At 33.2% G+C, this 18,012-nt stretch overlaps 2 protein-coding genes across 5 annotated transcripts in view; one reads left to right on the plus strand and one right to left on the minus strand.

Annotated features, from left to right (window-relative positions):
- Positions 1 to 13,610, plus strand: LOC147074478 (uncharacterized). Of its 3 annotated transcripts, XM_085943407.1 has the most exons (8): positions 1 to 25; positions 453 to 1,155; positions 3,457 to 3,648; positions 7,096 to 7,274; positions 8,927 to 9,069; positions 10,056 to 10,323; positions 12,422 to 12,576; positions 13,080 to 13,610. In XM_085943407.1, the coding sequence occupies exons 2-8, from the start codon at positions 613 to 615 to the stop codon at positions 13,193 to 13,195; spliced, it is 1,596 nt and encodes a 531-aa protein (XP_085799533.1). In that variant the 5' UTR covers positions 1 to 25; positions 453 to 612; the 3' UTR covers positions 13,196 to 13,610. The 3 variants fall into 3 exon arrangements, with proteins under 3 accessions (XP_085799533.1, XP_085799532.1, XP_085799535.1); XM_085943406.1 differs by lacking the exon at positions 1 to 25 and having other exon boundaries at positions 445 to 1,155; XM_085943409.1 differs by lacking the exon at positions 1 to 25 and having other exon boundaries at positions 646 to 817.
- The window catches only part of Pngl (N-glycanase Pngl), a 20,985-nt gene continuing 16,574 nt past the window's right edge, over positions 13,602 to 18,012 (minus strand). For both annotated transcript variants that reach the window (XM_085943411.1, XM_085943410.1), the window contains exons 8-9: positions 15,394 to 15,555; positions 13,602 to 15,255 (exon numbers count right to left, since the gene is read on the minus strand). In XM_085943411.1, coding sequence (XP_085799537.1) covers positions 15,080 to 15,255; positions 15,394 to 15,555 — 338 coding nt within the window. In that variant the 3' untranslated portion in view covers positions 13,602 to 15,079. The remainder of the gene's footprint in view (positions 15,256 to 15,393; positions 15,556 to 18,012) is intronic.

The raw sequence follows: 18,012 nt of genomic DNA on the forward strand, positions 1-18,012 counted from the left end.
GATGTTTTGATATTATTTGACAGCAGTGTTGCCATGTCTACTGAAATTTCAGTAGATCAACTGATATTTTTTGCCAATATACTGAATTTTTGATTTTTTTTCGAAATTCAAGAAATCTACTGATATTTGTGTTTCTCCATAATTGTAAATTAACTGATGATTCTTTTAATAATAAACTTGAAATGATTTACGCATGACCTTTTTTGATGTTATACACTTCTAAATTTACATAAAAAGCATTGTAACTCTACCCAATAGCGCCATTTTACCCATTAATATCATCATTGTTTACAATAAATTAATATTATTAGTTATTGTTATTCTTATTAGTTTTAAATCATATCTAATAAACCACATTTTTCAAAATCTACTGATATTTTATGAAATCTACTGAATTTGTTGTCAAAATCTACTGAAATTTTAAATTTTGACTTGGCAACACTGTTTGACAGTTAACAGTTAAAGACATCTTTTTTGGTTATGTGAATGAAGGGATTTTAATATCCGTTTTACTTGATACTTGTGTAATGTATCTTCACTCTGCGGGAGAAGAGTAGGTAACTCGTCTATTTCACATATTAAAACACGTGGACATTGATAACAAAACAAAATATGACCAAGAATAAGATAGGACCTTGCCATGAGGTTGAATTTGAGCTTCACGATAATGACTCAAATACAGCGAAAAAACGCAAGAAAATAAAACGGAAGAAATATGCTATTGAAGAGGAGATGAGAATTATTGAGAGTGAGGATGAAATGACACAATCAGTAAATGGTGTTGATAAAAAGGAGGGACGCAAAAAATCTACTACAAGTGAGTTGTTCCTTGAAGAAAAAGTTCGGAGTAAAAGTGACGATCTTAAACACTGTCAAAATAATGATTCCGATAGTGAAATAGAAGTTTTACCTTATGTCGACGATTCAATAAATGATCTGAATAGTTCTTTGGATATTAATTCACCAACAAAACATAAATCATCAGTATCGCGAATACTTGGAAATAAATGTAAATCTAATGAAGATATCGATGAAAATTCTTCAGATGATGATGACCTTAAAACCGGACATAGTAAGAAATATATGAATATTAGTGATTCGGAAGATTCAGACGATATGTGCGATATATACGATGCGAATGAACAATTCTTTCAGGTAGACAGTTCTTTATATTTGTATATACTTCTCGACTTACATGATTAATTCACTCTGAAGATTTTCATGTAAGTCGAAAAATCATGAAAGTCGAATAAAATTTAAAATCATGCAATTTTTTTTAAATAATATGTGTTAAGGATAGGTGAAAATAAAATGGACCTACATAAGTACAGTACACTCTCAGTAATCCGCCGCTCGATTATCCGACAATTACTATAATCCGCCGGTATTCGATTGTCAAATACAGTAGTCCGCCGCGTACAAGTATAGAACGCAGATTAAACAGGTTTATTTTGGAAACTTCTTCATAAAACGTATGTTCATTGCGAAGAAAGTAATGTACCAGGGAGGAAAGTGCCCAAGGACCGCATCACAATTATGCCGTGCTCCAACGCAACCGGGACACACAAAATGAAGCTTTTGGTCATAGGGAAAGCCAGGAATCCTAAGCCATTCAAGAATATCTGCCTCACTGAACAACTGGCTGTGTCAAGTGATACTGTTTAATATTTAGTTAATACACTTAGTTTGTAAATACTTAGGTATGTATAATTTAGTAAATACTTGATTTTGATTATAAATAAAACCGTAAATTGCTATTGCAAATTTCTCAAAAAAACTATTTTTACAAAATACCTGTTTTAATTTTGACCATTTTATTTCTTTTTATTAATATATCCTGGGTCTGGCAAGTACACATATTGTTTTTCAATTTGTGTCTGCATGGTATGGACCTAATAGGTTGAGCAAGTGGCTGACATCCATTTCTCGTAAAAAACAAAATCTGTTAATACAAACCTCTACTCTGTGGAGGTCCATATGATCCTATTAGGATCAGACATGGTCGAAAGAAAAAGAAAACAAAAAATTTTGTATGTATGCACTGTAATCCACCGCTTTCACTAATTGGACACTTGTCTGGTTTTTGGGGTGGCGGATTACTGAGAGAGTACTGTACATACGTCTAAGAAAACATTATTGATTGATGTAGTGGTTTGTTTTGCAATCCCCAGCAGCATTTTCACCGAGTAAAAGGGTTAGCATATCTTTAGACACCTTAAGGGCCCACATGCCCCACGTAGGTCAAAATGGAGTTTTTATTGTATTTTCAGAGCATAATCCTGGACATTCCTTAACACATTGATCACCAACTAGTTTGACATAAAATAGTTAAAAAATGATTATTGGTTTCTAAGGTATTATTTGATAGGCTATGAAAGAATATAATGTTTTTTTTTCATTTTGATGATTTTTTTACGTAAATATTGGTTTTTATGATGTGCCGGCCACATGTGTCTGTCGCGGCGCCAACAAGTTAACTTATTATATTGCGCCGGGCCGACCATTTCGCCAGTCACCTGTCCATATGTGTTGATGAGAGCATGGTGCCATTTCGAGGTCGAATTATATTTAGATTTAGATAGTATAATAAACAGAAAAGGCACAAATACGGAATAAAAGTTTTCAAATTGGGTAGTATAATACCTGGATACACATAAACTGGAAATATACGTATACATACAATATAATCATTTTTGTAATTCTATTTTTTTATTATTTACATAATTAGTCTAGTTAACTGCCCGGTCGGATTTTATTGTTTAGGGTCGAAAATGTTGTTTCTAAACGATCGACACATTAACAGTTTTGCTCGGTATACCCGAGAAGTAGCTCATAAAAGTGAATAAATGTATGGAGAAAATCATAAACTAAAATGTCAACGAATGTTTCCTTATTACATTCGAGATCTCGCTATTTCCGTGATCGTAATAACCAAGTTCGAGTGTACTATACCGTTAGTGTAAGTGATATACCGCAAATGAACCTGATTAGATCAAGTTCATGAGAGGCATAAACCTTTTTGCTATGCTGACTTGCTTTCACCTACATAGTTCCATATAATATATGAGATTACGTAACAACAAACTCGCGTAGTGACAAAGGTTTTTTTGGTTCTCCATATAATAGGTTATACGTGGTTTTAGTATTCACTGTATCTTCATGGTATTGATGGGTCAATTTTGAGGTTTAATACGTCTTGTTATTTTTCAAACATACTTTTAAAATTGAGCTCATTCACGGTGTCGCATTGCAGTTATACTGATGAGGTGTTACGTTAAAATGTTTACCACTTATTGTGAATTTGTGTGTTTATAAGACTGAGGATGTAGAAAAGTGAAGCCTGGTACACAAATGCCAAAATATATGGCAGTTAACTTTTACAACATGAATTTGTAATTGAAATGTTACTATAGTAAGATGTTCAGCTTTATAATAAGTATGGATGCTTCACTGCAGCAACTGAAGAATTCCAGTATAGCAGTGGCATGGAAATTGCCGAAACTCCACAAGATAATACGACATGTGACACGCCACCCCAGTCAGGAAGTGAGGGATGAAATTAAAAAACTTGGATTAACTTATCACCAAGGTTCTTTCAATGCTGACGAAGATGAAATCATCAAGAAAAACTGGAATAGAATGTGTGAGGTTAGTTTTCATTTTGTTAATCGTAATATTAAAATAACCGAGGTGCTGAGAATTAAAACAAGTAAGATACGAGGGTGGGTCAATAATTCCTTAGAAAAAAGCATTAAAACAGGTTTTATTTTTGTATTTTTTTTTTATTTCTCAACATAATCTCCTTGGAGCTCAATACACTTGGTTAGACGTTTCTCAATTTTTTTTAAACCGTCAGAAAAATAAGTTTTCGGAAGGTCCTCAAAATAAGCATTTGTCCGATCGATGACTTCTTCATTTGAAAAAAAACGTTGTCCATTTAGCCATTTTTTTAAGTTTGGGAAAAGGAAAAAGTCACTGGGGGCTAAATCTGGCGAATACGGTGGGTGGTCGACCAATTCGAACTTCAATTCTTCAATTTTAGCCATTGATCGTAAACATGTGTGAACACGGGCATTGTCCTGATGAAAGAGGATTTTTTTCCTGTTTAAATGAGGCCGTTTTTCTTCAATTTCGTTTTTTAGCTGGTCCAATAAAGATGCATAATAATCCCTTGTTATTGTTTTTCCTTTATCCAAATAGTCAACGAAAATAATTTCACGTGCATCCCAAAATACAGTAGCCATAACCTTACCAGCTGATTTTACGGTTTTCGCCTTCTTTGGACATGGTTTGTCTTCGCAATCCACTGCTTTGACTGTTCTTTCGTCTCGGGAGTATAGTGGTGTATCCATGTTTCATCTACAGTCACAAAGCGACGAAAAAATTCATCCGGATTGCGTTGCATGAGCGACAACAGGGCTTTAGAGGCCACCATCCTATTGCGTTTATTGTCGACTGTGAGCAAACGCGGCACCCATCTTGCAGAAATATTTTTCATGCCCAATTTGTCATGTAAAATAGAAATGATGCTACCTTTTGAGATCCCTGTAACCTCAATTATCTCACTCAACTTTAAGGGGGGACATGCTCGTCGAAGGTCAAAATTGAGTTTTTATTGTATTTTCAAACCATGATCATGGACACTCCTTAAACGTTGTAGATAATCTATTTATATAATTTTGAAGCCTTATTATCCTTTATAGTTATTTTAAACATTTGATGACTGCATGAAGTATTTTTGTTACATAAAATAGTATTCTTTTAAACCTCTCGCTCTAATGTTTTAGAATATAGTCATATTTCGGTACATAACTGTGCAGTGGTGTTAAGATTTTTTACATTTATTAATTTTTGAACGCATTTATAAAACCATTAGCATAATTTATTATGAGATAATTTTTGTAAAATATTCACGATAAAAAATTATATTGATAATCTCTGTGATCCCAAATTTGACAAGAATTAGGCATTTTATTATTCAAAAAATCGGCAAGATTAACACATTTGAAGATGATTCTAAAGATACTTATTATAAGCTATGTCTTTGACCATTCAAGTGTGATAAACATTTTATGAATAATGATTGCTTTATAATAATTCTTGACCTAAGAATAAGGTAGTGTTTTTTTGAAATACGCCATTTCTTTTGTCATTCCCTAGTAGTTAAGCTACAACATACGGCCGTAGCCATAAATTGACAAACTCTAATTAAAGTAGGGAGTAAAATTATGTTAACGCGCGTGTTTGAACATGTACCTAACCGAATTTTTTTTAATTTTTTTTTGAACGGTACATGTTCAAACACGCGCGTCAATATCATTTTACTCCCTACTTCAATTATAGTTTGTGAATTTATGGCTACGGCCGTATGTTGTAGCTTAACTACTAGGGAATGACAAAAGAAATGGCGTATTTCAAAAAAACACTACCTTATTCTTAAGTCAATAATTATTATAAAGCAATCGTTATTCATAAGATGTTTATCACACTTGAATGGTCAAAGACACAGCTTATAATAAGTATCTTTAGAATCATCTTCAAATGTGTTAATCTTGCCGATTTTTTGAATAATAAAATGCCTAATTCTTGTCAAATTTGGGATCACAGAGATTATCAATATAATTTTTTATCGTGAATATTTTACAAAAATTATCTCGTAATAAATTATGCTAATAGTTTTATAAATGCGTTTAAAAATTAATAAATGTAAAAAATCTTAACACCACTGCACAGTTATGTACCGAAATATGACTATATTCTAAAACATTAGAGCGAGAGGTTTAAAAAAATACTATTTTATGTAACAAAAATACTTCATGCAGTCATCAAATGTTTAAAATAACTATAAAGGATAATAAGGCTTCAAAATTATATAAATAGATTATCTACAACGTTTAAGGAGTGTCCAGGATCATGGTTTGAAAATACAATAAAAACTCAATTTTGAGCTTCGACGAGCATGTCCCCCCTTAATCTTCGGTCACTTAACACCATATCGTGGATTTTATTGATCATTTCTGGTGTAGTCACCTCTACAGGACGTCCTGAGCGTGGTTCATCCTTTGTTGATGTACGACCACGTTTAAATTCATTTAACCAGTTATAAATAGTTGCAAGTGAAGGAGCAGATATGCCGTGAACTAAATCCAACTCATTTTTTATTTCCTTTGCTGTTAACCCTTTTATATTAAAATGTTTAATAACAGCTCTAAACTCAATTTTCTCCATTTGCCATTTTCCACAAGCAAATTTTTTTTTTAAATGTACGAGAAACACACAACAACCCGACCAATCTGATTGAAACTTCGCAGCATACTCAATCGGTAGTGCCGCTGCATGAAAACAAACCGCTTACAGTACTAGTCGCGCCACCTGTCGGCTTTTCTAAGGACTTATTGACCCACCCTCGTATTTGAAAAAACATTTAAGTATTTTATATGACAAGATATGACATTGGAGTATATCCCACAGACATGGTGTATAAAATAATGTCATAACGACCATACATAATTTAAATGTATTAGCATGACTTGTCCTCCTCCAAAAGATAAAAAAAAAAATGAACCTGAAAAATATCAATGTTTTTCATGTCATAATGATAAACAATTATTTGAAAAAGAGACTCATTTACAGAATATTTTAATCGGTTATGTGGAATTTACAACCGCATATTTATCTTTGAAGTCGATTTCAATCCTTCATTCAAGTTTGAAAAATATACATCTCTGATTATGTAAATTTCTTCAAGATTGGTTGATTCAAATTATGGTAGTGCATAAATCAAAGTGAAAATGTTAAAAAATCAACATAATGGCGTTTAAATAAGAAAATATTCTTATCTGAGAGATTTGAGATTTAGATGATTAGCTGTCTGGTACTACTCCATACGGGAGGAAATGTGGTGCGGTATGAGATTTTTCCCATTTAAAACATAGTTTAAAAACCCCGTAATATTTGCAAAATCTGCATATTTTATTGCACTATATTAAACAAAGTTATGTGAGCAAAACATGTCTCGTAAAGCAATTTTTATATGTGGCGAACATCAAGTAATAAATACGTCTGCTAGTTTAAATGAAAGATTTCCTTTTGCAGGAATTCAAGTTACCCAATTCTCCACATATTTTTGGAAATTGGAGGAGTTTCAACAATCCGAAATTTTCCTTGGCTCGCAGGGTGGCTGTTTTATACATCTCTCAAGGATTGCCACATAGAACACCGGTCCAAGTCTACTTCAGATTTCTGCACACTATAGGGAAGAGAGTTAAAGGAAGGTAAATTAATACATATTGAGGTTTTTTTTTTCATTGTCACAGGTTAGAACTCATGCAAATAGTCCCGAATCATTAGCTAAGTTTGGCATTCGGCATTTACATCTGTTTATAATATGATAAATACTATGGCCGAGCGGCTAACGCGCCGGCTTATAATGTCGTGGGTCCCAAGTTGGAATCAAGAGTCTGGCAAATACACATGTTGTTTTCAATGTGTGCTCGGAGGATTAAATTGTAGGTGGGTGTCTACTTACTATTGTATCCCACGATGGCCGAGCAGCATAAGCATCGGCTTATAATGTTGTGGGTCCTAGGTTCGAATCCTGGGTCTGGCAAATCAATTTCTGTTTGGAGTTAGAGTATGGACCTAACAGGTTGAGCAAGTGACCAACATCCGTTTCTCATAAAAATAAAAATCTGTTAGAACAAACCTCCACTCTGCGGAGGCCCATATGATCTTAGGATCGGACATGGTCAAAAAAAAATGCTGCCAAAATGTGACATCTGAATTTTTCTGAGAATAGGATATTAACTTGTTGACCGTGGAAAATAACATGCTAATTATATCTAATGGCCAATTAATTAGTGTACAACAGGTGTACCGTCCGCGTGGAAAGGATTAACCAGGTATATACACTTATCTCAACAATTTGTTTTTAAACAATTAGGTGGACGTTTAAAAATGTGATTGATGTAATTTAGACAGGAATAGTGGATGTGGGTGGGTTATTTTTTATAATCCCCAAAAATGTGTGATATCATTTATGGATAGGCCCTTTATATATTATAATTTGAATCACGATGCGTCAGGAGGGTGGAGGGAGGGGGGTGGGGTATTTCTTGGGTCCAGAAAGTATCGAAATGAGAAGTAAGGTGCTTGTATGAAAGCATGCAAAGTAAACGGTGTATATAATTGGTGCGAGTGGTGTTTCAAGTTGCAAGATGGAAAGTGTTGCCAATTTGAATAATACTGGTTGCCAAGTTGCTTGATTGATATGTCATATCACCAAAAAAAATATCATTCACTGAAAGTGTGTGTTATGTAACTTAATGCAAAAAAGTGATGCAAATTCAAATTTTTAGGACTGACTAGAGATATCAATAACTTTCTTTGTTGTTTAACCTTTACAACTCCTCGACATAGTATTGTTTACGTGTACTCCTATGTCGAGTTATACACATATGTTATGTTTGCAGTGATTCCCTTTATCTGTAAACAACACCCAGTCTGAAGTTGCTGTTGCACCCAATCTGTGTTCAATTCCAGTAAACATCTACTAGTGATAAAACTGATTAATTATCAATAATTATTTAAAGCTATGTTTTCTATTATATGAGTCAGTCAATATCACAATTTGAAATGTTTTATAATATAATAATAAGTACACATTATTTTATTTGAAACATTACAACTAAGCAATCATGAAATAATTATAAAATATGTTCTTAATTAATTATTATAATATACATCTTATTGCCCATTTAATTCAATAACATAGGAATGATTTTTATTAAATACTTTAAATTAATTAAGGAGTAGGTGCAATGTGTTTTTTTTAAGGAGTGCAAAGGGTTAAAACAATCAAAAGACATGTACAATATTTTGGTTAATAATTCATGGAAGTTTTCATGCAATTTCACGTTACTTTCAGATTCAGTGAAAATGAGAAGGAAACGATTGAATTGTTTTATAACTCAAAGAAAAATGATAAGCACACAATCCAATTTTTGGCCACCACTCTAGGAAGAGATTTTCCGTCTGTCTGGAGATATTTACAAATCCGCAATCGGGAAAGTAAACAGCATTGCATATTATTATTATTACATTTTCAGGAAGCGGGAAGATATAGAATGGGATAACATAACAAATTACTCATATGCACCCCTCGTTGTCCCTATCATCCTCCTAGCCGAATGAGTCCTCATGCACATATTCCTAAAACCCGACAATGGTATTACAAAATGGCATTAAATGGATTATTAAGCCTCGCATTCACTAGGGGACAAAATGTACATCAAACTCCAGACGCTGCAATGTTGTGCACTGTCGCCCAACGTTGCATGTAACATAGTGCGTTATTTATATGTGACGCGGGACATGTTGCATGCTCTCGCTTGGCGAGTGTAGACGGGTGCGCAATGTGTTGCTTTACAGTGTGGGGAAACAAGATCACTTAATATATCCACTCTGCTTTCTCTTTGTAGTAAGTAGTTCTGCACCCATCACCTTCTCTTTCTCTGACATTTCGATAAACTACTCGTTAGAATAAATATGTGGGCAGCATTGACAGTCACAACCTCCTCGGCCGACATTTCTGCGACAGCTGATGTGAGCCCCGGTGTGTATGCGACATTGTTCCGAGTCATCAACGTAGATGTCGAACGTCATGTTGCTCCATTTTTCTTCTAGTGAATACGAGGCTTTAACCTTTATCCTAACAACAATATATTTTTACGAATACCTATTTACAAGTTGGATGCGTTTTGGACCTCTGATTAGCAATGGGCAAGGTGTCGACAGCTTTAAATACCTGCGACTTCGCAAAGAGAGCTTATTATGAGTATGAAAAATTATGGCATGTTTGCTCTCTGATTTGTTCCATTCAGTGTATTGAAAAGTATTTTTTTCTGAATCGACTGACTTTATTTTATTTCATTTAAAACTACCATTCCTGCTGATAGTGGTTTTGCTCGGTGATGATACCCCGGTAGCCATGACATGCTATATAGCCCATAACTAAAACTGCACCCTCGTTAATCACTGTTCTTTCAAACTTATAGAGACCGAGAAAATTTGTTGGACCATTGAACTGTCTGAGAAATTACTGAGATGTTTATTGAAATTGGTTCGTCGCCCCGATGACAAGAGTTGGAATGTGAACTTATTGTTGAAACGTAGGATTGTCTGGAGCGAATGGGTCTCAGTCTCTCGGGAGATGGACATGAAGCCGCTACAGTTGAAAGTGCACTGGCTTAAAAAACTCTATGTCCAATTATTCGTGACTGAGCCTGTGATCTTGTCTAATGTCAGATTGAAACTTCTTGAAATGTAAGTAATGTGAATAATTCACCTAAATCGTTTGTGATTAGGTAATCCAATCCCGGGATTTTGGGATTACAATTTGACGATTCCGGGATCCCAGGACTGGTCCTGGGATTGGCGTTAATTTGATAGTTAATATTTTTTTTCTTATTTAGACAAATAGCATTGATAAAATCAGTCAACAATGTCTCGTATAATTTATACTATTTAACCCTTTTACTCCCACGGGGCCGATATTTCGGCCCACCATACCTATGCGAAAACTCCATCTGGGCCGATCCATCGGCCGAAAGTTTGGAACCAAATTTACGATTTATTCCAAATTTTTTCCCGTCATATTTCGTTCATGTAGACGAAGCATTATATTCACTGTGTGTTGGGTGGTGACTAACATTTATTTTAGTGCCGGCATTGTTTATAATTATGCCATACCCTAATAACTCACAAGTCATAATTGCTCTGCTGTCGAACTTGAGACCAAAGAGGGTCATAAAAATAATAAAACATTATTTTTATGACACATTTTAAAATCTGATATTTCTTTTAGTTGTTTTATGATTCATATATCACATTACAAAATGAAATTTGTAATTTTTGAACTAACAATGGATGCCACTGTATTTTTGGTAAGATGGTGAAAAAATACATGAATATAAATAATATTATAAATGATTTAGTGCTTTGAGACTTATTTTTTGAAATTACTTCATTCCATATCAGTTAGTCGTCGATACTGTATCGAATTCTCTTGCGATTTCGTGAATTGAATAATATTCTTGAATACCTTGACACTATACGATTTTTTTTGATTACTTTATAAAAATTCTATTTCATAGAGAAATAATAATATGTTTATTTTTTTTTCTGTTACTACATAAGAATAGATTATATTATAAAATTTGATATATCAATTATAAATAAAAAAATGTTGTCACACTTGTTTTGTTGTTCAAACATAGTTTTATCCGTTCATTTCTAAATAAATATTGATACATTATTTTTTTCTTTTGTTTTATTGATGTAAACTATCAATATTATTACTTATTATTGCTTTATACACCATTGAGAACACAAAAAAAGTTTCAAATTTTTAAAACATGTGTAGAATTAGTTATTTAAAAAAAACTAAATCGACGATTTGTTGTCAAAAAACGCTTGGGAGTTTTCGCATATGCTAGGCTAAATCAGCTGGGAGTAAAAGAGTTAAGACATTTAATGTTAATAGTGTGTACGTTCAATCATGGAAATACATGGGTTTAATGGTAAATAATATTGTAATATAGATAATAATGTGAAAGTAAAACAGTTTTTTTTCATTTATAAATTTATTTATTATTAAACACGCGCGTTACCATGATCTTACTCCCTATTTAATTTATCGTTTGTCAATTTATGACTACGGCCGTATGTTGTAGCTTAGCCACTGGGAAATGCCAATAGAAATACTACCTTATTCTTAGGTCAATAATTATTATAAAGCAAACATTATTCGTAGAATGTTTATCACATTTGAATGGTCAAAGACATAGCTAATAATCAGTATCTTTAAATGTGTAAATCTTTCCCATTTTTTCAATATAATTTTTTATTGTAAATATTTCACTATAATAATGTCGACATAAATTTTACTAATGGTTTTATATATGCTTTTAAAAATTAATAAATATAAAAAATCTTAACACCACTTCACATGGACGTACTAAAATATGACTATATTCTAAAACATTAGAGCGAGAGGTTTAAAAGAATATTATTTTATGCAATAAAAATACTTTATGCAGTCATCAAATGTTTAAAATAAATATATAGGATAATAAGGCTTCAAAATTATGTAAATAGATTATCTACAACGTTTAAGGAATGTCCAAGATCATGGTTTGAAAATAGCATAAAAGCTCCATTTTGACGTACGCTGAGCATGTCCCCCCTTAAGTTGTATGTAATACGTTTTTGACTGATTTTGGAAGTTATAAATCATACATATTGTGTTAGATTACATACATATAATATGTGAATGTATTTTTTGTTAGATTTTGACCATCGGGTTTGCAAATAGATGTCTCACATCCCCTTGTTTGATAACATCATATTGACTTTTTTTCAGCTTAATAGAAAAAAAGTATGAACACTGGGAGGATGTAAGATGGCAGGCGGAGATTGTTCCACATTTTCAGAATTATACGAGTATCTTCTTATGGAATGTTTTCTACTTCTTCTGTAGAGACCAATGCCCTCCACACCTATTGAAAGAATTCAACGGTAGGCATTTATTTTGACATTGAATTCATATTAACCTAGTCTTAGTGTTTTTCGCCATTCTTGCGAATGACTAATTTTTTAATAATATGTGTATTGAAATTAAAAAACTGACAAATAGAAACCCTAACCTCTCTAATAACGGCTCATCTGGACAAAAGTTGATATGACTGTATGGCCTTCATTGTAGAGAGATCACGTGATTTGCTATCAGTATCATGCGAGATGAGTGTAGGTACCTGAATAATTGCATGAGTGAATGGATTCACAAGTTTGGTCAAAATTAATAATCAACGCATGGTACATTCCAGTTGTTGTAGGCACAACATGTTTTATGTCTTGGGTCTTGGCCCTTAGACCCTTATGTGTCAAATACATTATAGCGTTATGTATTGTCGCAGTAAGCTGCCGCTATGAGAAAAAAGTATGATGTCATTTTTCTTGGTATTTAAAATCATATTATTGGTATACCTACCCATGTTTTAATAATCAATTTTTTTTTGCAGTTACTGTGAATCACCTTCGTAAAAAATTTATCGATAATCATAACAAAATGAAAAATCGAAGACTTATATTGCTATCTATGGATTCAGACGGTAAATTATGTAAAAGAATGGAATAACTTCAAATCACCAAGATATTTAATATTTATTTATATAAAATAATTGCCCACCATACTAAATCAATATTGTTATACATCCTACTCATCGTAAATTGTCGACGGTCGAGTTTGGCACTACAATTATTGTCGGTCGAGGGTAAAGGACGTCACAAACGCCATTTACATATTTTTAAAACATGTTTTTCTAATTATGGATTGCGCTTGCGATTATCTTGCTCCCATGGCGTCAAAACATCCAAAACAATATTGAGTGTTTATAAATAAAATATACGAATTTTAAAAGGATTAAAACAATTAAAAAAGCCTTTTCCTGTTAAATAAAAAATGTGCCCAATACATGATTTTATATGTTTAAGAGTAGTTATAGTATTTTTACAAGTAATATTTTATAAATGAAAATACAATATACCTTTTAATAAACTGTTTTATTTCCAAGATCCTTTAATTAAAAACATATTACAATAACATAAATTTCTATGGCATATAATATATTCTTGCATCGTCACCGTAGTCTGCAAAATCACTACATACTTTAATAAGTTGGTCAATTTATAACCGTGATTCATTTTCATAGAAATAAGTGGCCACGATGGACGAGTCGTAAAGTGTCAGTTTACGAAATTGTGGGTTTGGGTTTGAATCCCTGGTCTGGCAACTTCACATATTGTTTTCACTTTGTGTTTGGACCCAGCATGGATCCGATAGTATGACCGAGTCGCTAACATTGTGTTGTAAAGAATCTGTTAAAAAATCTTTTTATGAGCCAGCCTTCACATCAAATGATGAATGTATTGTATGAATAATCCACTATAATACATCACACATAATTTAAGACAACCTCAGAAACAAAATCATACCGGGTGTGACTTCAATGTCGATGCAATCTGGACATGACAGTTTACAAATTAAGCTATGTACATACTTACTTTGAACATTATTCATAAAATAAATCATCTTATTTTCTAAATTAAAGTATTAACACTGCTAGCTTTCATTTTGCTAGCGAAGCGTGAGAATTTTTCGAAATATTAGTATTGATGTAGTTGTGCGCAAAGTCCGCAGAAGGTGGCGCTGTCAATCTTTCAAGCTGCAAGACTACTCAATTTAAATGCAGTGTGATCTAATAGCACAGAGATTACTGAATGTTGTAGAGGGGTACGTGGGTCACTTAAGTTTATGCCAGCCGGAGGGGAGGCTTTATCCCATCGATCTAAAATTTTCCCTATTTCTTGTGGTCGGTTTTCAGATAGAAATGTAGAAAAATATGCACTCGATCTACTTTCCAAGATAATGAAAAACAAACATTTCACTACACGGGTAGTGCAGTAAACGGTGTGCGCTGAGGCAATGCCTTGTGAATTCCACACCTTGCTGGGCAGCCTCTTTTGGGCTTTTTCACTTAAACTTATACGAAAAATACTCTATCCAGTTGATTTTTGAAACTTAATGAGTATTTGGCAATAATGTTGAAGAGAATCTTCTTGTATGGGGATGTAGCTGTTGAAAATGACACTCATTTTCATTCAAACTATCAAATAGTTCTATATTTTTTTTTGCATACAAACTGACACTAATGTGAAACTGAAATTGTCTTTTTTAAAAGAAATCACAGAAAGCTTTCATCTGGAAAAAGTTTAACATATGTATTTGGTTTTTGGGTATTTTCGGTTTCTGATTTTTCACATATTAGTGATGTTTTAAAAGTGACATTGCATTCTACGATGACAATGTTAACTATACATTTTTAAATACAGTAATTATTAGACACGTATAAAAGTTACATTATTACTAATTACATGATTATCATAGATACTAACTTCGGCGGGTGACGCATATTAATCTACTAAATATACAATATGTTGCAATGGAAACAGTGTTCACAAATTATTTACTACACCTCGTAAATGCAATGTTTATTTGTAAAGGGTACTCGCTACCATTTAAACTCTGGCGAAGTATTTGGGAGTGTTGCCATGCTTCATTTCCATTTCCCCCGCTCAGGTTTGCAGTCAGGGTGAATTCTTTCACATTTTTAATATGATCCAAAGTGTAACTGCGTTCTGAAATACATATTATTGAACATTATTTTTATTCATCCTTTTATTCTTCTAGCAGATAGAGCATTACGCGAATACGATCAAGGAGTTTCAAGTTTATGATGTGTTTCTTTTTTTTAGAAATAAAATAATTATGCTTACCAAATTTTTTTGGTACCGTGACTTGGGCTTTGCCTAGACCTAAAACCCAATCCACTTTGCCGCTTTCATATGTTTGAGAGCAAACGTTTATATTGATCGAGTCTACCATCATGCCATCACCGGCAATGACCTTCCATGTAATTTTTGCATTCTCCGTCATTTCTAGAAACATACCATATACATATAAATATTAATTTTAAAGCTTAAAACATGTCCTGCGACACGGTTGGTTCACAGTGAATTTTACACTAGTGTGATATGTATATGAAAAAGATTTATTGTATTTGAGAACATACCTAAGTCAAAATATAATAAAATATTTTGTTTTAGATCTGAAAGATTCTTTGGATCGCTGTTCTATTGATTCTGCACTCCTATTACAGTATAATTTAATAAATAAAACATGGTGAACATAGATACATATAATTTAGTGAGCATTTACTTAAATTTTTTAAGTTTGCAGAAAGCTGTTTCAGTTTTTTTTTTTAAATATATATTATAAATCAATAACATGTATTTCTCTATTCCCTGCTTACTAAAAATCTCCCCTCCATTTCACAAACACCTCTATGTTATCATCCATTCTCACTACACGCAGCACTTTGATGGTTTTAAACGTTAAAATGTGATCTGTCTTGATAATCCAAAAAAAATGGAGGACTTCGTCAAACAACATTAAAGTAAGTAGTAGGAGATTTTGATGAGATCTTTCATTTAAAGCATGGGTGGCCAACCTTTTCAGCAGCCGAGCCAGATTCTAAAAATGAGATTTCCTACCGGGCCGCACAACCGATTTTTTTATTATAAAAAACAAAAATAAGAATCAAACATATTTATTAGATTAGACTTTTTTTTAAATAATATAAAAATAGTAAATTTTAGTGAGAAGTTTGATTTTGTGTGGCAGAACTAAGTGCGCCAATATCGATATCGAGTGAGGTTGTTTCTGCAACCAAACAGTTTTCCAAATGCACATCAGTGATTCGTGTTCTCACTCGGGATTTGATATGCTTCATCCGACTAAAAAGCTGTTCACATGTGTAAGTGTTTCCAAAAAGCGAAGTCATCATTAGAGCATGTTTGTAAAATGCAGGAAATTTCTCCTTATCCAAATATGTTTTGTGAAACTCTTCCAAACCAACCTGTTGGAATTTCTCCTTTAACTGTTCATCGCAACATATTTCACAATGTTCCATTTGTAAATTTCCCGGTAATAAATTCACGTCTATGGAGAATGGCGTTGCAAATGCAGCAAAAAGCACTTGAGCTAATATCGAATCTCAATTTGCGAAATTAGCACATCTAGCGGCAGCATTTGATATTATTTTTATTTTCTCACTGCTCCACGGGCCACAAGTTGACACCCAGTGGGCCGCGGTTTGGCCACCCATGATTTAAAGTATTCATACAGAAATAGTAAATGAAAAAGTTAAATAATTTATTCAACTGACAAAATCTAGGGTAAGCTGGCTAAAAATAAGCAGGGCTATAAACTGGAACCAAACCGAGAATCGGAAAAACTAATTCTTTCGGAACAAAAACCTAGAACCGGGCCGAAAAAAAATATCAGTTGTTTCAGCTCGGTACATGTTCAAACACGCGCCTTACTCCCCACTTTAGGTGTCGTAGGCACAACATGTCTTGGGTCTTGGCCCTTGGACCCTTGTGTCATGTTTTAAATACATTATCACATTATGTGCTGTCACAGTAAGCTGCTGCTACAAGAAAAAAAGTGTATAATTTCGTTTTTCTTGGTAGGTATTTAAAATGTTATCAGACTGATACCCCATCCCCTAGCACATTTAGAACCTTTAAACGAGCATTGTCAGTGTCTGCCGAAATCACCAGAACAACAATGAGGTCACCTCACGCGTTCCGCGCTACATCGGCAATCGCATGATACAATGAATATTATCTGTGGATGCAATATCGCAAGTAATTTTAACGTATGCACACGTAGAAACTGTCAAAATTAATTGAAATTGTCATGAATAATGAATAATAATATAAAATACTAATATATTAGAGTTGGCACTTTCCATAATGGAATTTATAGAGATAGCGATCATTCAAAATATTCTGCGGAATGACCATAGACTAAATTTGTCGCCGTACCAGCATGTAATGTAATCGCAGCATTAGACTCTTGTGTCACTCACTATTACACACCGAAAATCGGAAAAACTTATTTTTTTCAGAACGAAAACCTGAATAGAGCCGATATATATTTTTTTACTTGAACTGGAATGAAAAAAAAATACAGTTGGAAGCCCTGGAAATAAGAACAGATGACATTTGATTTACCGGGGGCTATGCTAACCAAGACAGAGATTAAATATAATTATTTTTGCAAGTTGAATGTTGAATGATGAAATTTGCAGTACATTTTATGCATTTGTATTAGTATATTTTTAAGAATAACTCAATTTCCTATTAGTGCCATTGCTATCTTTATAAATTAAACAAGTGCAATGAAATTGGGTAAGAATACAATTTATTATTATTGTATAGTTTTGAATATTTTTGCATGGTTGATTGATGACGGAAATATTTAAGGGGGGACATGCTCGTCGAAGGTCAAAATTGAGTTTTTATTGTATTTTCAAACCATGATCCTGG

The sequence above is a fragment of the Rhyacophila brunnea genome, unplaced genomic scaffold (genome assembly GCF_057557595.1).
Source record: "Rhyacophila brunnea isolate RB1 unplaced genomic scaffold, BYU_Rbru_1.0 scaffold_16, whole genome shotgun sequence".
In the NCBI taxonomy this organism is placed as follows: Eukaryota; Metazoa; Arthropoda; class Insecta; order Trichoptera; family Rhyacophilidae; genus Rhyacophila; species Rhyacophila brunnea.